The 25,309-nt window shown below is 36.4% G+C and overlaps 1 protein-coding gene across 6 annotated transcripts in view; it reads left to right on the top strand.

Annotated features, from left to right (window-relative positions):
* sgcd (sarcoglycan, delta (dystrophin-associated glycoprotein)) overlaps positions 1-25,309 on the top strand; it is a 258,141-nt gene that overhangs the window by 139,440 nt on the left and 93,392 nt on the right. For all 6 annotated transcript variants that reach the window (XM_048165456.1, XM_048165460.1, XM_048165458.1 and 3 more), the window contains one exon: positions 5,646-5,831. In XM_048165456.1, coding sequence (XP_048021413.1) covers positions 5,646-5,831 — 186 coding nt within the window. The remainder of the gene's footprint in view (positions 1-5,645; positions 5,832-25,309) is intronic.

Raw genomic sequence — 25,309 nt, 5'->3', positions numbered from 1 at the left:
CCATGGTCCTTAAACCAGGTGTGCAGGTGCCAAGTCCTGTTGGAAAATGAAATCTGCATCTCCATAAAGTTGGTCAGCAGCAGGAAGCATGAAGTGTTCTAAAACGTCCTGGTATGTGGCTGCGTTGACTTTGGACCTCAGAAAACACAGTGGACCAACAGCAGCAGATGACATGGCACCCCAAACCATCACTGACTGTGGAAACTTTACACTGGACCTCAAGCAACGTGGATTGTGTGCCTCTCCTCTCTTCCTCCAGACTCTGGGACCCTGATTTCCAAAGGAAATGCAAAATTTACTTTCATCAGAGAACATAACTTTGGACCACTCAGCAGCAGTCCAGTCCTTTTTGTCTTTAGCCCAGGCGAGACGCTTCTGACGCTGTCTGTTGTTCAAGAGTGGCTTGACACAAGGAATGCGACAGCTGAAACCCATGTCTTGCATACGTCTGTGCGTAGTGCTTCTTGAAGCACTGACTCCAGCTGCAGTCCACTCTTTGTGAATCTCCCCCACATTTTTGAATGGGTTTTGTTTCACAATCCTCTCCAGGGTGCGGTTATCCCTATTTCTTGTACACTTTTTTTCTACCACATCTTTTCCTTCCCTTCGCCTCTCTATTAATGTGCTTGGACACAGAGCTCTGTGAACAGCCAGCCTCTTTTGCAATGACCTTTTGTGTCTTGCCCTACTTGTTCAAGGTGTCAATGGTCGTCTTTTGGACAACTGTCAAGTCAGCAGTCTTCTCCATGATTGTGTAGCTTACAGAACTAGACTGAGAGACCATTTAAAGGCCTTTGCAGGTGTTTTGAGTTAATTAGCTGATTAGAGTGTGGCACCAGGTGTCTTCAATATTGAACCTTTTCACAATATTCTAATTTTCTGAGATAACTTGGGATTTTCCTTAGTTGTCAGTTATAATCATCAAAATTAAAAGAAATAAACATTTGAAATATATCAGTCTGTGTGTAATGAATGAATATAATATACAAGTTTCACTTTTTGAATGGAATTAGTGAAATAAATCAACTTTTTGATGATATTCTAATTATATGACCAGCACCTGTACAATGCAACAAAGATACAAATTAAATAAGCAGGGCTTTTTTGATGCAGATCTATCAGTAGTTGTCAGGTACAGAAATTTAATAAAGTAGCCTAGGCTAATAAAATAAATAACACTGCATAGTCTTCATATACTTTTTAAAGTTCAAGAGCAGTTAGTGATTTTTTTTTTCCCTTTGTTGTTTGGTTAACATTCAAAACTCAGACAGCACAGCAGCGGGATTAATACGATGCTGTCACTTTAAGAGAGAATGCACATGTACGGATCATTAATTTTCTTTCCAACTGAAGACATAACTGCCTGTTTACTAGGATACTCCCCCGAGACGGGCATTTTTTGACATTAGCGTTTTTGTCCGTTCAAGCGCTTCGGATGTTTCTGATGTTGAACTTCCCACATAGCGCGTGAGTAACAAATTCCCTTTCGCGTGTTCTAGCGCTTGAATATTTACAGTGGAAAGGCTTAAACTTTAGTGATGATGCAGCATTGGCCGTCAACTTTATAAAGCGTCGTTCGCGTTAATGTTCTCACAACATTGCATTGTTAGAATTCATAAAAATGTTACCGGCCATCTGGCGACTGACAGTTTCATACTTGCCAACACCAATTTTTACTCACCTTTGGCGCTTGGCGACTGTTAATTTTAGGCCCTGTCTGTAAGGAATGGTTGAAACATATGTGAATACCTCATATAAAACAGATTAATCCAAAATTATTCCATAATACATACATTTTTGATAAATTTTTCCACCTCTGTAGCCTGATTCCCCCTGTGTTCTGAATCATAGACTTTTGTGAAACTGGTAGAATTTGCTTGCCTAGAGATAAAATGAAGGTTTTAGAGGGCAGTGGAAAAAAAACAAAAAATAAAAACATAGCAAACTTTTCCACTGACTGGGTCAAACTCATATCTGAATATCCCACAGTCAGTGTTTCCACGCTGGCTGAGCAGCGATAAACTTCCCACTGATTTCCCTTTATTGACTTCCATTTATTTTGTAACCAGCGTAGATGGCTGTCTGAGTGAATGATTTCATTATAAATAGGGCAAAAGTGACAGACTATCCCAAAAGCACTGTCTCTCAAAACATTATTTTCCATTGTCCTGTACTGCAGTGTATACATTTACTCCTCCATTTATACTTACAACAAGACAGAGAGGATGCTAAATACGGCAGTGGTACTCAAACCTATTACAGATGATCAAATTCCCCACCGCTCAAATACAATTGAACTCAGGGCCTACTTTAATGACAATAAGCCTGGCGTGTTCTTTGCGATTCCCTTTGAAGAGCAAAATCATGACAGATTGTGTGCTTAAATGCTGATGATTATACAATATGAGGAGTTGATGATAAGGGCAGAATGGGTTGTAAAATCCTATGATATGGAGAAAGGGAAAGTTATTGAATATTTCATTGTGCGTTCCTGTATGTTGGAACTTTCACAGAGCTGTCTGAAGTCATTTGTTTCAGTGCTGCCTGAATGTGTGTGCTTGTCAAATGCGATTGACTCTGCCAACAAAGGGTGCTGCTCAAAACACTGTCGACAGTAAATTGCATTCTGCGCAGAGATATTAATCTATTATTATGGCTTTTGAAATGTACAGTGTCTTTTCCTTTTTTTGTAGCCAGACTATTAGAATCAGAATAAATTATTCAAGCTTTAAAGGGCCAGAACCATGTTCAATGGGCTTATTGGATTGCCAACCAACTTTTAGTGTCAATGACATCTAAATCTTTTCAAAATCTAAAACATATAAGCCTGGTATTCAGAAATGTAATATTTGTATTCATGTTGGTTTTGAAAAACTTTTTTCACCACTTTCAGTAAAAGTTTTTTTAATGATATTTTCATTAAGTTTAATTTAAAGTAAAACATAATATATTCAGCTTACACCTTGAATATATGTGAGGGCATACATCTTAAAGGATTAGTTCACTTTCAAATAAAATTTTCCTGTTAATTTACTCATGTCAAAAACCCTCATGTCATCCAAGATGTCCATGTCCTTCTTTCTTAAAGGGATAGTTCACCCAAAAATGAAAATTTGATGTTTAATCTGCTTACCCCCAGCGCATCCAAGATGTAGGTGACTTTGTTTCTTCAGTAGAACACAAATGATGATTTTTAACTCCAACCGTTGCGTCTGTCAGTCAAATAATGCTAGTGGATGGGAACTTCTACTATAAGAGTAAATAAAACTTGCATAGACAAGTCCAAATTAAACCCTGCGGATCATGTGATGTCTCGCTCTCATTGAAGTATATGCGCGAGACACCACTGCCGCTGTCAGAGCGCGATCAGACCTCACTAAGCGAATGCTGAACGCGGTTGGACATAGTGGTGTATTAGAGTTAAAAAATGATATAAATACTGTTCGGTTTATCGCACAAACCGATCGTTTCGTGTCTTAGGACATCAGTGTGTCGTCACAATCCGCAGGGTTTAATTTGGACTTGTCATGCAAGTTTTATTTACTCTTATAGTAGAAGTTCCCATCCACTAGCATTATTGGACTGACAGACGGCAACGGTTGGAGTTAAAAATCATCATTTGTGTTCTACTGAAGCAACAAAGTCACCTAACATCTTGGATGCGCTGGGGGTAAGCAGATAAACATCAAATTTTCATTTTTGGGTGAACTATCCCTTTAAGTCAAAGGTTTTTGATAAAAACATTCCAGGATTATTCACCTTATAGTGGACTTCAATGGCCTCCAAATGGTTGAAGGTCAAAATTACAGTTTCAGCATATACATTTACATTTTTTTTTTTTTGAAAATGACTTTTTCAGATTGTTTCGCTAGATAAGACCCTTATTCCTCATCTGGTATCTTTTGAAGCCCTTTGAAGCTGCACTGAAACTGTAATTTTGACCTTCAACCATTTGGAGGCCATTGAAGTCCACTATAAGGAGAATAATCCTGGAATGTTTTCATCAAAAACTTTCATTTCTTTTCGACTGAAGAAAGAAGGACATGGACATCTTGGATGACATGGGGGTGAGTAAATTATCAGGAAAATTTTATTTGAAAGTGAACTAATCCTTTAATAATCATTTTCAAAATATTATATTTTTTTATTTATATTTTTCAAGATCATTAGTTTTTTGGGAGATGCACCACATCACATTGTACAACCTTAACTAACCTTGTCCTGTTGTAAAAATGTCAAATTATATGACATTAATTAACCTTTACTTGATTTCCTGACAACGTTGTCTCTTAGCGTGCTACGAAGACTCTAAAGTTATACCTTAACTGAAGATATACCTTTTCTAGGCGTGTTCCCCGAACTATACCTTAGGAGGTTGCTTAAGGTATATCTTCTTAAGTATGATGTTACCAGGTGCTGTCTGTGGAGGTGGTGCTGAATTGGTTTATATTGATGGCTCGATAATCAATAATTTACTCTATACAGGGGCTGCTTCACTGCGTTATGTGAGAAAGCGCTGATCTTTATAAAAGAAGCACTTCAGAAGTGGAAATTGCATTTTTTAGGACTCATGGGATCTTATAAAAGTAATCAAAATTGCAAACTAAATGTATATTGTAATTTATCTATTTTAGGAGAGCTCTATATTCTAGCTGAGCCCCCAGCGTGAGTTTAAGGCAACCGTTATCTTATCATTATCATTATCTAACATTATTTTAGAATTTGTTTCCTTGGAGACGCATCATGCAGCTGACAGATAGGTAACGTGTTAATATTGTTTTTCCTTTTTTATTCAAAATATTAAAAAAAAAATGTTAACTATATCATCAATTTTATAATATATATTCCGATTGTAAAATATGAGGAAGTGAATGAGTTTGCAATCGAAAGCGTTATTATTGCATCTTCCATTTACATCTGTGTATGGAATTTGATTTTGACAAACTATAAATGTCTTGTTTTTTTTTGTTTTTTGTTTTTTTTTTTGTAACCTGGTACTTCATTCAAATGTGTGTTTAAATGTATGAAACCTAAAATAAACCTTATGTGGTTGAAAACACTGGATAGTTTCATGACAAGCGCGGAGCGCATCTGTCTCTGGCTCAGCGCCAAAGCACATTTGAATTTAGAAGTGAATGTTTGAATTTTATTCTTTGTCATTATCCTAATTGAACACTTTGTGTATAACAACTTCAGAATTATATTCGTATAGACTGTCAACAGTGATAAGGTATAACTAAGAGTGCTCCAGACCAACCTTACGAACAAATGACTTACAGAAGGTATACTTAACTAAGAACGTTTCAGGAAACACATATTTTCATGTTAAGGTACAGCTTAAGGTATAATTTAAGAACGACGTAGAGTTAAGAAGGTTTTGGGAAATCCAGCCCTGCTCTCTATGATATTATTATAATTTCCTTTTGTGTTCTGCATGTTTGGATCACATGACTTTGTTGGTCACACCAACAAAAATGAAAAAATAAAGTGGCATATTTAAGTAATTTTATGTATGAATTACATGTGTATTTTTGGATGAGTAGTACAAAAAAGTATTATATCATTTATTTGACCCCTAAATCATGTTTCAGTGCCTCTAACAAAATCTTCAATTACCATAATTAATGTTTTGTGTTTTCTTGCAGATGACCCAGGAACAGTGCCCTCATAGGAACAATGTCCAGAGTACTGAAAAACCGCAAGTGTATAAAGTGGGGATCTACGGCTGGCGGAAACGTTGCCTTTACTTCTTTGTCCTCCTCCTCATGATCCTCATAGTGGTCAACCTTGCTCTCACCATCTGGATCCTCAAAGTTATGAACTTCACTATAGTAAGTGCAGTCTTTTACTCTGGGCTTTATTACTGCTGCTGGGAATCGATTCTTTGACCGACTTAGAAGTGAGCAGAAATAACGGGTCTCCATCATAGTGATCTGCCAATTCTATCTGTGTATTTTCTGAGCTTCAGCCAAGCAGACTACTGTATTCATTTGCCTCTCAGTGGTCGATCTGTTCAGGTTTTCACACATAGAGTCAGTTCTCTGAGGCCAACTGCCTTCCCTCCCTTCATGTGTTTACTGATCTTTTCAACTTTCTCCTACTGTGCTTTGGGTCTTGATTAATTGGATGTACAGCAGGGCCGATCAAAGGAGGGGCCCCGGGGCAGAAATGTCATAGGACCCCAAACCACACAGCAACGCAATGCCCTCTATAAACAAACTTTCCAAACTTTCATGTATCATTTGTACAGTGATTTAGTACTTTGTAGGATTTACATCCTTACATGGTTGGTACTGGGGGATGCAGAGGAGCTGGATATATATCCAAGTTTTGTCCGTCTGATTTACAATTACAATGGCTGGAGAATATGCCTCTAAAGACACCACAAAATCTGACAGCACTGCTTGGATATTATACCTAAAACTGCTGCAGTATTTTGAAAAATATACATTGGACGCAGGCTCATTTGTTTGTGAGAGTCCAATGTATGCAATCGTATACAGTTTTACAACATAAACGGTGCTCAGATTGCATAATTTCTTGAAGAACGATGATGGAGAGCAGATCATCCAGAAGAAATATGACTCAAACATTGGACAATATATTAATATTTCATGGATTTAACTGCTGTTGTGGATGTTTTTCAGTGGACGCTTATGGATATTTTATGGATTCATCTTGCGATCGCTATTTAATTACAAAGGTATGAAGTCCTGTTTTGATTTTGCGCGTTGTCATTTGCACACTTGACACAAATTACAATATTACTGTTGCTGGAGCATCTGTATCGTAAGCAGACATATCACCCTGTAGCCCAAGACTGGTTGCCCACTGAAGCTAAGCAGGGCTGAGCCTGGTTAGTACCTGGATGGGAGACCTCTTGGGAAAAGTAGGTTGCTGCTGGAACAGGTGTTAGTGAGGCCAGCAAGGGGTGCTCTCCCTGTGGTCTGTGGGACACTATACTGTCAAAAAGCACCGTCCTTCAGATGAGACGTTAAACCGAGGTCCTGACTCTCTGTGGTCATTAAAAATCCCAGGATGTCCTTCGAAAAGGAGTAGAGGTGTAACCCCGACTTCCTGGCCCAGTTTGCCCATTGGCCTCTGTCCATCATGGCCTTCTAATCATCCCCATACACTGATTGGCTTCATCACTCTGTCTCCTCTCCACCAATAAACTAGTGTGTGGTGGGCGTTCTCGCGCAATATGGCTGCACATTGGTGGTGGTGGAGGAGATTCCCCCTTCAATATGTAAAGTGCTTTGAGTACCCAGAAAAGCGCTATACAAATGTAATGAATTGTTGTTATTATTATTATTATTATTATTATTATTAAAACAGACATCGTAGATTGACAGTAAACCCTTAGAACTTTCAAATGATGTATCATTTTTTTTAATCTTTATTACTATTTTAGATAGTATCTAAGATAGATAGATTGCTCCTTAGCCTGAGCTAACTTGATCACGTCGAGCTAGGCAGGCATGGTTTCAGCAACCATGCACCTCAACTCCTGATGCCTCCAAAAGTTCATAAAGAGATCATAAAACTAATCCATATGAATTGAGTGGTTTAATCCACATTTTCTGAAGAGACAGAATTGCTTTATATGATGAACAGATTTAATTTAGGTTTTTATTCACATATAAAATTTGATCAGTGAACAGAAGCTCAAATCTGAATGGCACGTGAGAACAAACCTCTTCCAGAAGCACAAACATGCTGCGTAACATAGAATAAACCTCATTGGTTCTGCACACGTCAAGCAAACATGCTTGAACTTTCGTTTACAACAACTGATGTGTGAGTTGATTACATGTGAATAAAAGCCTAAATTAAATCTTTTCATCATATAAAGTGATTGTGTCTCTTCAGAAAATTTGGACTAATCCGCTCAATTCATATGGATTAGTTTTACAATCTCTTTATGAACTTTTTGAAGTGTCAAAGTGGAAGTTGCATAGTTGTCTATGGAGGGATAGAAATTGCTTAGATTTTCATTAAAAAATTTGTGTTCCGAAGAAGCTGTCGTTTAAATAAAACTGCAAATAACAAGTGGTGAATTCTGTCTATTAGTACCTCTTTTCTCGCTTCACCTAACGCAAGAACATTTGTTGTAGAATCTTTATTTAATTATTTATTTATTTATTTTTTTTATTGTTGTCATTTTCTTCATGCGTTACATCTCCAGACACGCAGAGGGTTTCCATTTATGGCTGTAGTAAGCCTCATCACCTGTGATAAGTCATGGTTGCATGTGCGTGTGTGTTTGTGTGTTTGGGGGAGATGTCATTTTCCAATGCATTAAAGATGGAGAGGGTACTGTTCTCCAGACTGTCATCATTTGAAATAATAATAAAATGGAGAACAAGTTATTTGGCAGCAGAAATCCATGTTTTGAGTGCTGCTCATGTCATTTTAATTTTGGGTATGTCCCAGTAGCGTTTTGAAGTGAGGGAGACGCAATCGACTGTTTGTGATGTTGACATGGAGATCTCATGAATATTAGACCATGCTGAAATTTATAGGTAACTTTCCTGCACTTTTCACTCACTTCAGGTAATTAATATTTATGAGATTAGCCTTTTTTTCAGCAACCAGTTTGCAATGTCACATGATCCTTCTGAAATCATTCTAATATGCTCAATTGTTGAAACTGTGATATATTTTTTTTTAGGATTCTTGATTAATGAGTTCAAAAGAACCACATTTATTTTAAATAGAAATACTACTTGCTGAATAAAAGTATTAATTTATTATAATAAATAATAATTATACATATTATTTAATTATTAAATTCAATAATTATTAATAAAAATATTAAGCATTCAACATTGTAATAATAATATTTCACAATATTACTGTTTACTGTGATCAAATAAATATAGCCTTCGTGAGAAAAAAAAAACAGTGTATATAAAAATTTTATTTTATTTTTATTTATTTTTTTTGCACAACAGAGCTCTTCACTTGTCTCACTCTGGGTTGCTCACTCATACAAAAACACAGATTCTATTAATCTATATTTATTAAAGATGCTTTTGCCTCTTGCTTGCCTCAACAGTCCTCCTCTGTTCCTTTGTAGTGATGGTATATTTCACTTGCGGGTGATATTTTATACTTGTTGAGCTCCGATAATAATTAAATTCCACCACACAAAGAATGTTAATGACTTAATTTTAGTTAAACGTCCCATCCGGGACAGCGTCTGATTGATTCAGTCATATTAAACAAAATTTTGACTTGAATTAAACCCCTTAATTTAGATGTTACCACAGGAAGTACATATTTAGGTTACCTGACAAAACATTTTCACAGTGTAGGCCTGGGGCCTGATCTCTAACTGTGACTAAAATGATTTTGCAATGCAGATTTATGCAGATGAAATGTGATGTTTATGTGAACCGTTGGGTGATGCGTTCAACTCATGCTACTTGTTTTTGTCAAGATTCTGAGTCTTCCTGTAAAGGGAGTGTTAGACTGGAGTAAGATGGTGTGAAGGGCATCAGGTTCTCAAGGGGCCTGTGGAGATCAGGACTGTGCAGAGTGCAGATGCAGATGAGCAGCTGGATGTTTTGCTGATTTATGTCACCTCAGATTGCAGGATGGCCGATGTGTCAGGGCTGGAACGGAATTAAATATTTAGTGTCCTCAGATGCCAAAGGACGGCGCATATCAATGTTGACATCACGGGAGAATGCGTTAGAAATTGAGATTGCACATCCTTGTCTCTTTCCACACAATGTTCATTCTCTAGACAAAATGTAATTACCATCATATCATATTAATTTGATTAATATAGTACCATGCAGAAGTCTTAATGTCTTAATTTCATAGCTATTTGGCAGTGAATGCCCATTTCAGGACTAATGAGGCGTGTTTTACATCTCAGAGGTGATTTTATAATATTTTGACACGTCTCTCCTCATATTTTCCAGGATGATCTCCACAGTGTTCGAGTGGTGAAGTGTACACATACATTTTTGTGTACAGTGTGTTTGGATAGACACTTTTCTACCACTGTATTGACAGCACTTAAAACTTAACCAATTTAACTTTAGAGACGTACAAATCTTTAAGAAAATTTTAAAGACTGTTCAATGCTAAAATTTCCAGATTCAAATCCCCAAAATCAGAAAATGATTGAGAAATTTTGTCCAAGAAATGCTTACTTTTTGTAAAATGTATTGATTAACAAATGTATCGATATTAATATTAATAATAAGATATTAATCAGCTTTTTTTCAGCATTGATAATAAGAAATGTTTCTTGTGCACAAAATCAGCATATTAGAATGATTTTTGAAGTATCATGTGACACTGAAGACTGTATATGTCTGCTGACAATTCAGCTTTGCCATCACAGGATTAAATTACATTTTAAAATATATTCAAATAGAAAACTGTCATTTTAAATTGTAATACTATTTCTGTTCTTACTGTACTTTTGATCAAATAAATGCAGCCTTACTGTGCATAAGAGACTTCTTTTGAAACATGCTACAACCACACAGATACTAATACGATTATATTGGATTTTCAGACCTGGGGCTGTTTGAGCAGCATTGTTCTATGGATCCCATGAGTTTATCTATAGAAGACTCTGATGATAATGGGGGGGAAAACACTAATATGCATGAAGCAATCTTCACATTTCTTTTGAGTCAAAAAAACACAATTAGGCTACAGGATTTCAGAGTGTTACTCATAGATCCTCTGATTCTGGCAGCTCTATTTATATCAATAATACAACTGTTAGCTTATGCTGCCTGCTCTCATTCAAGCGCTGCCTCGTTGACACCCTCCGAAGCTATTATGGAAATGTGTGTCATGACTAACTCTGCCATTTTGTAATGGTCCCACCAACAGCTTGTCACAAGGGTTTTGTGTGAGGCACGGGTCAGCTGTGAACATGAATCAGTGAGCTCTAGAGAACTCATACATTTGCACTCGCACATTGCAGATCTCTTGGCCTGCGGTGATGCTCACACCAGAATTAATTGAACTCTTGGGGGGAAACAATAAGTGTCAGTTCAAAAGCTGATGTGGAGAGTCTAAATAACCAATTGATGATGTGATGATGTCCCTGTCCTTTCCCTGGAGACCTGCCCTCCATGTCAGTACTTTGAGCACTGAGTACGGGAAGACGTTTTTGCCATTTTGAGTGTTCAGTCAGACCTGTTTCAGTAAAGCTATGTATCATTTCACTGCCACATGGATGTTTCTGCTTAACCCTCTGGGGTCTGAGGATTTTTGGGGCCCTGGAGAAGTTTTGACATGCCCTGACATTTGTGCTTTTTTCAGTTGTTCATAAACAAATTAATGTCAAAAGTGTCATTACACTGTATTCAGCACAAACTAGGCTACAATAATATGTGAGGAACATGTATGTACATGTTTGTGTTTTTGAAGGAATAATGTTTTGCGTGGTTATTGAAAAAACAAAAACCTTAAGTCACTGAGGCCAAAAAAAATATTAAATCTGTGTTCACAAGACCTCTGGGTATTGGAGGTTGTAGACTAGAGTTTTTGCTTCAAAATGATGTAAAATTATCCTGCCTACTCATTCATATAAAACAATAGAGAGATTTAAATTTTCGAAGACACTTTTTGTCAAGAAACACAGTATGCGTGGAGGTGTGAATCATCATGAATAATGCTGTAATTCACACCTGAGAAGACAAAAGATCCGCATAAGGATCTGTAATGACCTGCATATTAATGAGCTCTTTCAGTCAGGTAGGCTGTGAAAACCCCCTCTGTGATCATGCTGATAACAGGATTAAACTCCAAAGAACAAAAACATTGATTTTCTGAATTACCACAGTTTTGATTCGAATGATCCCTATATGATCTGTGCTTATTTTCAGTAGCTGCGTTGTAGAGTAGCGCTTCCATTCTTGTAGTATTCACTACATCCGATTCAGTTTAGTGAATTATAGTAAAAAAACAACAACAACAAAAAAGAAATGGCCTTTTTATTTAATTTATTGATTTATTTTTGAGAATCAAAAATAGTGTGACCAGTACAGCCTGATTCACTACAGTCTGATTCATGTGGCTGTAATGAACCGGTTCTTTTTAGCTGATCAAAAACATGCAGTACCACCAATGTAGTCTGATTCATGAACAAATGCCTTAAGAATTCTTTCTTTTTGAATGAATCAAAAACATAAAGCATGATTAGTGTAGTTTGATCCATGAACAAATGACACTTATGAGCCAGTTCTTTTTAGTGAATCGAAACATACAGTGCAGCTGGATTCAAAAACAGACATGAGCAGTGTAGTCTCATTCCAGAATGAATGACTATGAGTCAATTCTTTTAAAGAAATTATTTTAAAGGGTACATAACAAAAAAAGTTTCGGCCAATCTCATGTTAATCTTGAGTACCTCCTTCATATCTCAGAAGAGTCTTTAGTTTTATCACATTTATAAAAGAAAGATATGCTGTACTGAGTCTTTCCGAAAACAACCGAGCTCCTGGAGGCATGCCGTGGGTGAAGCTAAAGAGTCATATACAGCTTTTGCTTAGGGAAGCTATCGATGGTCAGCTAAACAAATGTATTTAAACACACACAATACACTGTCTCATTTTCCCTGGATAACTTTTTATTCATTATACGTTCGTGTTGTTTACATTATATGCCGATTGGCAACAAAACTGACATCATCGAATCCAGCATCGAACTGGGCCATGTTTATAAAACTATATGCACTGATCCTGAGGGCTCGAGCAGCCACGGAAAAACACGAGATATTCCCCATTCATTTTAACCAATAAAAAATTGATTGCAACTTTCAGACACGACGTTATCCTTATTTTGATAGTTAATTTGAGGTGGTTTCTTTAGTTATTTTAATGACAAATGTCGAGAGCACATCAATGTAATGCGTGAGCACAAGTCTCTCAGCTTCACTGTTCGCTTAATGCTTGGTTATTTGGGAAGCAAGGTTATCTTAACCTCACAACCAAAAACACACTTCTTTGGTGACATTTGTTGATTTTGTGGTCTAAAAACTAAATGATAAATCTTTCTTGAGCAAGTCCTGTGCAGCGCTGCCGACGACTTCCATAACCCGAACGAAGCAGGTTGATGGGCGGCTCTTGCTCTCTCGCTCTGGTTGATGTGTGTGCACGCTCTTCCCGGAGAAGTGCCCATACAAGGAATTCTGCCCTTTATGATGTCATACAGGGCCATGCTCTAAAAAAACCCTCTGAAACTCGTACAAACTCTGAAGGAGTGTATTTGGCACAGAAATACTCCGTCATACGTCCAACTCGTTTTTTGAAACTTTGGCCATGAATCCAACTCTGTAAATAAGTCAGAATGCATGGAATAGCATTAGACCCCCCCCCCCCCCCTTTAAAGTTGCCAGATTAAATTAGCCTTGAATACTGCTCTGTACTGTATATGCCAAAATAAATCAGAATCTAAATCAGGATCTAACAAAGTGAGTGCGTTCTATGTACTTTCCTTGCATTTATCCTCCTGTTCCTGTATGGTACTCTACTCTGTATTTTTCTCCCAGTAAAAAGCTAACGTAAGCTGAAAAAGAATGACTTCAACACAATAAAAAGTGAACAAATCCAACATGCTGTGCCAAAGCCGTAGGCTTTTTCAGGGCCCACTAGGATAAAAACATCATTTGCTAGACCTGACACATTAAGCAATGGCGTTCTTGGGTTAATAGAATGCAGCACCATTTTCAACCTGCCGACAAACATGAGCTGCCACTGTGGCACCTCAACGCCATCCATAAACGGAAAATAACACTGAGGCTGTAGCTGCTGCACATTCACAATCTCTAAAGCCCTCCCCTACAGGGCTAGATAAGAAGGCCAGACACATCATCTCATAAAGCTCTTTTTACAGCGAGTCATCAATGCAGTAGATCGAAATGCTCATGTGCTGCCTTTTCGTAAACCATAAACTCTCTGGACACAGTAGTTAAAACTTTAATAGCACTTACAAATAACTAATTAGCTTTATGCAAGCAGATATTAGCTTTTTCAAGCTTATTTAGTAGGATTCATATACCATGGGTCATATGAAGCCAAAAAATATGCCCTGCCCTGTATTAATAATGAATAAAAATTAATGTAGTGTACAAAACCCTGATTTTCTGATATAAGAAAATAACTTGCTAGCAGTCCTCTTAAAAACAAAAGACCTCATGTCAGAACTGCTTCTGTTCATCGTTATATACATTGTTATATACATGGTGGTGGTGGAAAACAATATGAGATGGGAGGTTAAATAACAAGTCAATGCTTTTACGTTCTCTTGCAAATGTTTTGCGTTCCCCTGAGGAACTTTGCGCTCACTCTCAAAACGTTTTGCGTTCTCCTGAGAAACTTTGCGTTCACTTGCAAAACCTTTTGAGTTCTTTGCAAGCGAACAGTTTCTAGTGGAACAAAAAAGTTTTTGAGAAAGGGGGACGCAAAACATTTGCAAGAGAATGCAAAAGCATTGCCCATAAATTTTTCCTCCGTCTCGTTTTTTTCCTTCACCATATCCGTTTATGGATTCTGTATATAACTTAAAGAAGGGGAAAACCAAGCTTTAACAGCACCACAACTTTTTCTGAATGCTATTTCTGTCTTTCTAATTCAAACATATTTTTTTAATTCAATGTGCCACTTGCCATTTCTGATTATTTTTGAATTTATCTAGCAAGTGAAAATTATTTCGAAGTAAATCCTACACCACTTTTTTTTTTTTCTTTTTTTTTTTAAGTGTAGTTGCTCAAGCTGTCTGCTGGAGAGATGTAAAGCCCATGGAGCACAGTTGGCAGTCCCTCCAGGACAGTTGTTGCTCTGGAGGCCCTGTTTCTAGCCTCTGATCTCATTAGAATGTAGCATCTCTAAGGAACCACTAAAAACAGAGCCTCTAGTCCAGTTCTGATTGCTAAATGGATATTTCAGGCTCCTGCACTCTTAAAAATAAATATTTATTTATTGACATTATTGGTTCTATGAAGAATCTTTCCATTCCACAAAAAGTTCTTTATAGTGGAAAATGTTTCTTTTAAGAGCTGTTTATTGAAAGGTTAATATGGGAAACCAAAAATGGTTCTTCTATGGAATCACTGCAAAAAAAAAAAAACCTTTTTGGAACCTCTATTTTTAAGAGCAGTAGCATGTTTACCCACCACGCAAAGCACACAATTGAATGGGGCCCTGCAGGCCTGGAGGGCCCCCGCGAGTTCTCCCTAGGGGGATCCCCCAGTGGGTGTAGTATACGTGATACACAGGTATATGCCTCATACTCGCTAGGAAAGTTCAAGGATTTCTGTATATCCACTTAAAAGAGCGAGAGAATACAGATTTGACGCTCTTTGATGTGATGCGACAGATCGCAGTGCCTCAGTTCAAAAGAAGCGGCAGCCTGCCGCACACGTGAACTGATCCTCTCCTCCACTTTAATACCAGTTACAGCGAGAAATAAACACGAATGAACATCTAAAGGCAAGTTAAAAAAATACAGAACAACTTATCGACATCCATATCATGTCTCGTGTAATCGCTTACTCAGTGTTCAACCGCAGAAAGATGCTAATAAAAAGCTAGTAAAACGTAATGTCACATTTACCTCAGAACAAACATATTCAGTGACCATAAACTCGTTAGTCAGCTAGAAAAAATAGCTCTAGAGAGGAGCATTTAGCTAAAGATATGTACCATATTACATATAAATTATCATTTTTAAATAATCTTCTATCTAATCTTCAATAGCCTATAATGCATGTTTGAATAATTGACATCCACCATTTAAACGTTTATATTTAAAAAAAATGAATTGGAGTAGAAATAAGTTTTAGGTCTATTATAACTTTATTATAAAATTTGCCATGTACTGTAGCCTACTTTATATACATTATATCCAAAATAACTGATATTGACTCGAATTGCAAGCTTGTGAAACCAAATGCATTACTATGTTAATAATAGTTGCAACTTGCACTCTTAAATGTGCATTGAAAATTGCCAGCTGATAAAACATATGATCTAGGGACCATATTCATATAACATTTAAGGCTAAATGTAGATCTTAACTGGTTAGTTAGATGGTGATTGACACTAAACAGTAGAAAATCAGTCCAGTCCCTCCAGCTATAAATGTCATTGGCTGTTAAAGTCTTGTGTTGCTTATAATAAATTGACATGTTGATAACACACACATAAGCATTGTTTCAGAATGATCTCAATTACATGTCGCTTAGATCAGAAGCATACTGGAACACGCTCGCTGGGGCCCCCCTAAACACACCCCTGTTTAAGAGTACAAGACAGAATGAAGTTAGATGGACCAACATTTTTGGTCTTGAGCTGGCAGAGGAAGAGGAAAGACAACATTGTGCTAATTTGGACAGGCTGAGGAGGGTGAAATGGAGACAGCTGACTAAATCATGTCAGCCAGTAATAGCACTTAAGGGTTATTTGATAATTCACAAGAGGATATCAATTTTTCAAGCCTACATCATAAACCACTGCTCTGGCACTATATGGACACTGGAGTAATTCTGTTCTGTCTCTCCTCATCTTTAAGTTCTCATGAAATCAAAATGAGCATTGTATGGCTTTTAGTACATGTCTAGTAGCTTTCGTGCCATCTATATGCTGTGTACATCTACAGTGCCCTCCACAAATATTGGCATCCTTAGTAAATACAGTATGAGCAAAGGTGGCTGTGAAAAAGAAAAAAGAAAAATCTGCATTGTTTATCTTTTTGATCTTTAATTCAAAAAATTCACAAAATTCTAACCTTTCATTGAAAGAAAAGAATTGAAAATGGGGAAAAAGCTCATTATGAAATAAATGTTTTTCTCCAATACATGTTTGCCACAATTATTGGCATCCCTAGAAATTGTTCAGAGTAAAATATCTCTGAAGTATATTCCCATTCACATTTTCATTTTTTAGCACACCAGGGTGACTAGGAGCATGAAATTGTGCAGCCATGACTTCCTGTTCCACAGGAGTACAAATATGTGTAAACACAAAGGCCAAATCCCCTTAATCATTCATCACAATGGGAAAAAAAAACAAATAATATAGTTCTGATGTGCAGCAAAAGATCGTTGAGCTTCACAAAATAGAAAATGGGTATAAGAAAAAAGCTAACGCATTGAAAATCCCCATTTCCACCATCAGGGAAATAATTAAGAAGTTTCAATCAACTAAAGATGTTACAAATCTGCCTGGAAGAGGACATGTGTCTAAATCATCCTAATGTGTGGTGAGGAGGAGAGTTTGAGTGGCCAAAGACTCTTCAAGGATCACAGCTGGAGAATTGCAGAGATTAGTTGAGTCTTAAGTCTCAGAAAGCCTAAAAAAAAAAAATACCAAACAGCACCTACATCCCCACAAGTTGTTCGGGAGGGTTTCAAGAAAAATCCTTCTTTGCTCATCCAAAAACAAACTCTAGCATATTCAGTTGTCAGACAAGACTGGAACTTCAAATGGGACCGGCTTCTGTGGTAAAATGAAACTAAAAAAAGAGCTTTTTGGAAGCAAACCCACCAGATGGGTTTGGTGCACACATGGATAAAAAGTACCCCATGCCCACGGTTAAATATACTGTTGGATCTTTAATGTTGTGGGCCTATTTTTCTGCTGGAGGTCCTGGACATCTTGTTCAGACACATGGCATCATGGATTCTATCAAATACTAACAGATAAAAAATCAAAACCTGACCACTTCTGCTAGAAATCCAATAATGGGCAGTGGTTGGATCGTCCATCAGGACAATGATCCAAAATAAACATCAAAACCAACACAAAAATGTGTCACTGAGCACGAAATAAAGCTTCTGCCATGGCCATCCCAGTTCCCTGACCTGAAACCTAAAGAAAATGAGTGGAGTGAACTGAAGAGAAGAAGCGCCAACATGGAGCTGGGAATCTGAAGGATCTGGAGAGATTCTGTATGGAGGAATGGTCTCTGATCTCTTGTCAGGTGTTCTCCAAACTCATCAGGCATTATAGAAGAAGACTCAGAGCTGTTATCTTGGGAAAAGGACATTGCAATAATTGGATGCCAATAATTGTGGCCAACATGAACTAGAGAAAAATATTTATTTCATAATGAGCTTTTCCACCCATTTTTAATTGTTTTACTTAAATGAAAGGTTAGAATTTTGTGAATTTTTTGAATGAAAGATCAAAAAGATAAACAATGCAGATTTATTTTCACAGCCGCCTTTGCTCATATTTACTAAGGGTGCCAATATTTGTGGAGGACACTGTAAAACCTAACAAAAAAACTTTTTTTTTTTTTTTTTTTTTTTTTTTTACAGAAATATGCATTTAAAACGTACAGTCTTTTTTCTAAATACACATCACAGTGTATTTTGCAAAAACATTCAGCTGAATGATTAAATTAACTTTAGTGTTGTTTAATGTAAATGCAGATATTGTCTTTATGTCTTTAATATATGTCTTTAGATCACTGCTGTTTCAAAGAGAAAATACTCAGCAATGGTGTTGACTTTGAATTTGCACATAGTGTGTCTTAAAGCATATTAAAAACACCACATAGACATATAAACATCATTGAAAACTTGATTTTCACCACAGGGGGACTTTAATTTTCAGCAGCCATTACTCCAGCCTTCAGTGTCACATGAGACTTCAGAAATCATTCTAATATGCTGATTTGCAGGAAATCATGATCAATTTAAAAAATTAACCAGCATTTGTAATAGAAATCTTTTGTAAGATTAGAAATGTCTTTGTCACAACAACATAATGTGCCATTGCTGAATAAAAGTATTAATTTCTTTCAAATTACCAAGTTGCCGCTAAATTTCATTAAAGCATACTGTTAAAAGGAAACTGACTCACAGTCCTGAACTTCTCATATTACCAGTGTTGGGGGTAATACAAGGAACATATGTTACATATTCAGATTACTTTTTTCAAGTAACAAGTAAAGTAACTTGTTACTTAAATATCTAAGTTACTTTTTTCAACTAAGTAATGCAAGTTAACTTGCATTTCCTTCCGCCTGAGGGTTATTCATTTCACTTTTGGGCCTTTACAAAATAGAACTTTTGCAAAAGTAATGTAACCTTTTTATGGAGTAATGCAATATTGTAATACATTACTTTTTAAAAGTGAACTTTCCTCAAGATTGCATATTATTACTACATACCGTGGTAATATTTGTTTATTTATTTATGGCAGGTTTCCTATTCAATACATTTGATTTACATTTGTAAAAAAGATTTAATATGTCAGTGCTTCCAGGTTTCCTCTGTGTTAAAATCATAGTGTGTCCACTTCCCTAGAGGAAGTTGCTTAAGATATTATTTTTATAAAGAAAGTGCAACACTTTCAATAGAGTCTGATTAGTTTTTGTCCATTTTCATTTTGCCTGAGAGAGAAAAGAACAGATTGAGAGATAGCATACAAAACAATTGTTCTTTCTAGAAGCTTGTTGACTTTATTCTGAATGAATTGGTCCGATTTGCATCTAAAAAGCTAAGCGCCACATTGCTGGATTTAGTGCTTTTTTCATTCAGAGCAGTTTCATTCATTTTTTTTTGCAGTATAGCCGCCAATGATTTTCAAAAAAATTATCCCACTCAGCAGCAGCATGAAAAGGTCAGGCGTGGGAGCAAAGGGAAATGTAACAGATTTTACTCCCCTGACAACAGTAATTAATTGTTTGGGAGCTAAATGGAAAGGAGGAGGCTGAACAGCCCAGTGTAGCATTTGAGTTTCATAACGATGGCTATGGGTGGAGTGTCAAGGGTGTTTGTCATGATGGCAGACCAGATGCAGTGCAAATAAACAATCCTCAGGGAAACAATCAGATGGCTTACACCATCTGTTTACATATGACAATTGTTTCATTTCGGACACTACAAAATTATCATTCATGTCCAGGTAGACATTTCTGTAAATTTCAATTGCAGAGAGTTTGAAAAGTTCCTTTATATCATCAAATAACTCAGATTACAAAATATACTTTCTTCTTTTCTTATACAAATGCAAAGTAATTAATTTAACCTGAGAAGAATAGGAGATTAGAGTTTCTCTGATATTCTAATGAAACACTGTAGGGAATGGGAGGTATAGGATCCAGTGTTGGCAGGACATTTCATTAATGTCTTCTTACACTAAGGGCACTGTAATAGGCTGCTAGTGGCTTGTTAAGTAGCTTTTGAGATTTAAAGAACAAAGAAAATATTAGCTAGATACTCAACAATGCTCTGCTTTAATGACAGCGGTTTGTATTCGTTTTTTCCTGAATAATAGAATTCCATTATGCAATGCTAAATTTATTGTGCCAAACCACAGAATAGTCTAACACAGTAACATGTTAAAGGGATAGTTTATCCAAAATTGAAAATGGTCATCATTTACATACCCTCAAGTCACTAAAAACTTGACTTTCTTACTTTTGTTGAACAACAAAAGGATGAATAATAAACTGGTTTATTTTCACCATGCAATGGAAAAAATGACAACTGAAGCTTTCAAATTTCGAAAAGGATGCAAAAGCACTATAAAGATATCATAACAGTAGTCCACATGACTTGTGTGCTACATTTCAAGTCTTCTGAAGCCATACAATAGACTAAAATTTAAGCTGTCATTGAACTGACTGAACTTGAGAACCAAATAATTTGTGATCAAATTGTTCAGTCTTGAATTGTTTTGTACTGAATCTAATATAAATAAATGAAATAAATAATAAATGTATCTTGTTTTTAAGGTATTTTTTATTGGAAAACAGGCCAAATACTAATGCTGGGTTAAAAACAACAGAGTGTAAAGGTTTTTATTTATTAAAAAACTACTCTGTAGGGGAAACCACGACAACAAGACAGGGCGAGGCTGGACAAGGCAGGACACAATGGGGAACACACAAAGCAGGCAACACGAAGCAAAATAGATGATGATCTATCACAGGACTGAGAACACAGCGAGAATAAATAGGGAAGGAAATCAGGAGGGTAACAAAGGAGAGTAGGTTGGGCAAATAATTCAATAATGAGGGTCCCATTTCAGAAAGGAGGTTAAGTGAAAACTCTGAGTATGTTAACCCTAAAATGAGGGAAACTCTGGGTTTTCCGTTTCAGAATGGGAGGTATGTCAAACCCGAGAAAGCAGGGTAAGTCAAGCCCGTTTCTGAAAGAGAGGTAACTCTTACTCAGAGTCAGTTACCCTGGTAACTTACTCTGTGAACCTAACCAGGTCGGGAGCAGGTTTTCTTTTCCTTCGGACTCCTTACCCTTTTTGAAGTGCAAGTGATGTTTAAATAGTTAATTCATTCATTCACGCTGCAAAAATGCTTTTCTTACCGAGTATTTTTTTTTTTTTTTTGTCTTATTTCAAGTGTAAATATCTAAAAATTCTTAAATCAAGATGGATTTTCTATATAAGAAAATGATATAAGATATTTAGTTGTGTTTCTAAATTAAGTGCATTTTACTTAAGTAAAATTATCAATATCTGCCAGTGTGGTAATAAAAATAATCTTAATGCAAATGGAAAACAAGATTATTCGGAGTGTCTATTACAACAAATTTACAGTAGCTCCGCCCACTAATATCACACAAGGTTAAAAACAATGCACTGAACTTCCGGTTTCAGTGGTGTAAGCAGTAACATGTTGGGCGCGGAGAATTTCCTTGTGATGCGACTGACTGGGTTTGAATCTTCCTTATGTCGAGCTCGCTCTTATTCCTTTTCCCATCACATCAGAAAGGCATTTATTTTCAATAAAAATGAAGAAAATGTTCTAAAAGTGAAAGTAAATTGCCTAACGAGTGTTTGATAATGATAAAATAATTTACCCTCTGATTTTATTGCATGCTGTTAATTTACAATACTGAGGTGCAAATAGTATGTATCTGCTAGTATAAAATATAAAATGAAAATGAATATTAGTTCAATAACTTACCGTTCTACCAGTTTTCACCTTTGATATTATAACAGTGCTAAGAATTAAACTTGCATTGACTGATGATGGCTTTTCATAGTCATGGTGCACGCACTTAACTCAGAGTCAACCTACTCAGAGTCGATTGAACTAACTCAATTCAGCTGTTCTGAAACAGAAAACTCAGAGTAAGTCAACTCAGAGTTCAAGTTTTAACTCAGAGTTGGTTGAACCTCCTTATTGAAACGGACCCAGATAACAAGAAGGGCATGTTTAAGACAATAGGCAGAGGAGCACATGGCACATAGAAACAAACATGACAAGCCATGTGCTCAAACCCAACATGACACGAACACGCAGCCAATGAGAGCTCATTGACTGCGTGTCCACACAAAACATGACAACATGAAAGAATGCGGCCTATGAAAAACATGAACGCCGTGCTACACAGAACACAACACACACGGACAGAACAGCGTATGGCCACAGTGAACTCAAAACCGCAAACTCACACAACGAGACCAAAGAGTACTATTATTTTAAACTTACATTATGCTTTATTAGCATTATCTAACACCTTTTTTAAAAAGTTAACTGTATTTTTTATGCGTGTGTACTCTGAGGTCTTTTCCCTTAGATGTTACTATAATGATATGCTCTTGCACTCTCCCTCAAAAATAAGAGAGTGATGCAACTGACTTCTTTTGTTCTATCACAGGCCAACATTAGCAGGCGGGGCCGTTAGCCTGTGTCTCTATGGACAAACAGAAGCACAGAGGGTAAAGCGCAATGCCTTTTTGTCTCTTGCAGAATACAACCCCATTGATCAAGTCTTTGTTTGTATCTCCAAAAAAGATTATGCATTATGAAAAGCATAAAAAAATTGATAGATAGGATAGAGGACCTGGGGTAGGTCAGAATGCCTTTGAAATGTGGATCAAAGCCTGTGGGAGACTCCCAGGGGAGGAAGCAGTTAACCCCTATGTGTTGAGACCAACCTGAAGAACCTTGAGAAAGGATTCTCTGTGAGCACATTGAGCCTGTCACAAGTGGTGGGCAAATGTTTTTTTTTTTTTTTGTTTGTTTTGTTTTTTTCAGGAAATACATTAAAATGATGTAAAATGATTTTTATGATATCTAGAGGTGTGTAGCAAACCCTTTATCTGTTTGTATCTGGGACAAAATTATCTGCTTCTGTATTCGGATCTAATTTTGGCAGGGATTAAAAGGAGGTATCTCAAAACTAAATCCATATATATATTATATACCAGTAGGCATGTGACGGTATCAAATTTCCATGTTGCGATAATTGCTTAATGCTTTTATCACAGTAAACGGTATTATCACGATATTGAAATAAGTTACAAAGAAACAAGAGTTTAAGAACTCTTTTTCTTATAACAAAAAGAACTGAACATTTAAATACAATAACGCAGTACACAAATGTGCAAAAGAGTTATAAAGGTCTCTTTATTTAATGTTAGTTAATGCATTAACTAAGAATAAGAATGAGCCATAGCTACATTTGTTACAGAAGGTATTATTTTTTTGTTAATATTAGTTAAAAAATACAACTGATCATTGTTAGTTTTGGGTCCATTAAAGGATTAGTTCACTTTCAAATTAAAATTTCCTGAAAATGTACTCACCCCCATGTCATCCAAGATGTTCATGTCTTTCTTTCTTCAGTCGAAAAGAAATTAAGGTTTTTAAGGAAAACATTCCATGATTTGTCTCCATATAGTGGACTTCAAATGGAGCCCAAACGGTTGAAGGTCAAAATTACAGTTTCATTGCAGCTTCAAAGCGTTCTACATGATCCCAGACGAGGAATAAGGGTCTTATCTAGAGAAACCATCGCTCATTTTCTAAAAAAAAATTTGTAATAGTATTTGGTTTCATACACATAAATTACAGCTAGCAAGAAACGTTGACAAACGTACTCTTCTAATCATTACACTGGACATCTAGTTAATGCAACTTTTGATATAGGAACTCAAAGTCCTAATATTTTACTATAAGCCATTATGGAGATATAAACACAATCGAAGCCCTTAAAGGATTTTCATTCAGGATTTCACTCTTTGTGATGTCTCGTTTTGCCGCGTTTATCTAGTACGTGTCTGTGGGAGCACCACAACAACAATCTGTGACGCTGTTAGGAACTCACTCGGCTAATAGCTGCCCTGATTGCTGCCTCGCGCTAGGAAATAAATTAATTACTATTATAAATACAAAAGGTCACTAAAACCTATAATTTTCACAATCATTTTTAATGTTAAAATATATTTGCCAGGGACCCCCCAAAATCCAAAAATGAATTCTTATGGGGGGTCCCTAATGACTTATGGAGGGTCCAGGACCCCCCCAGACCCCCCTCATTTCGAACCCTGGTTTCGTGTGGACGCAGATATTTTTTGAGACAAGGAAAAAAAAAGATCGGTTTAGGGTAAGCTCCGGCTTCATGTGGACATAGCCTTAGTTCAAACTTTGACCTGTGGAGGGCAGTAATACACTTAGGAGTGTCTACACTGCTGGAATTCAAATAGAGAAGAAGAAGAGAACTAGTTCAAGATGAGCATTTATGGTTAAAACGTATACATTTTTAACATTTTTTTTTTTTTTTTTTTTTTGAAAATGAGCGATGGTTTCTCTAGATAAGACCCTTGTTTCTCGTCTGGGATTGCTGTAAACTGTAATTTTGACCTTCAACTGTTTGGGCTCCATTGAAGTCCACTATAAGGAGAATAATCCTGGAATGTTTTCATCGAAAACCTTAATTTCTTTTCGAATGAAGAAAGAAAGACATGAACATCTTGGATGACATGGGGGTGAGTAAATTATCAGGAAATTTTAATTTGAAAGTGAACTAATCCTTTAAATAATAATTACAACATCATTTTAACAATGTTAATAAACATTAACTAGAAATTAACATTAACTAAGATTAATAAATGCTATTTTAAATGCTATAATAACATTATTTTTTCATTGTCAGTTTGGTAATAATGAATTAACATGATAACTAATGAAGTCTTAGGTTATCAAGTGTTACTGAACAATAACAAATAATCAGAAAATGTTCAGTCATTATAGGGCATGTTGTAGTCCATATTAAAATATAAAAATGTTTAAGTTTGAAAATAAATAGCCAGTTAAGTCTTTAAGTGTTAAGTATTTGGAACAACATTGCAAATACAAAAAAAAATTGAGTGGCTGTTTGAAGCATTTTAAATACTGTAGTATACATGTCATGCCCAAAACACACCCACGACTCATTAAGAGACTAGGTACAACCCTGCGTCTGGCGTGCCGACCATTTTTTTCTATTGTTAAACTAGCAAAAGTGGATTTGGACATGCCCTAAGTGCACCTGCGCCATGCTCTTCAGACCATGCGCTTGGTTTTCTCC

This window comes from Megalobrama amblycephala, linkage group LG18 (genome assembly GCF_018812025.1).
Source record: "Megalobrama amblycephala isolate DHTTF-2021 linkage group LG18, ASM1881202v1, whole genome shotgun sequence".
Taxonomy (NCBI): Eukaryota; Metazoa; Chordata; class Actinopteri; order Cypriniformes; family Xenocyprididae; genus Megalobrama; species Megalobrama amblycephala.
The sequence above is the reverse complement of the archived record's forward strand: the minus strand, read 5'-3'. Positions and strand labels throughout refer to the sequence as shown.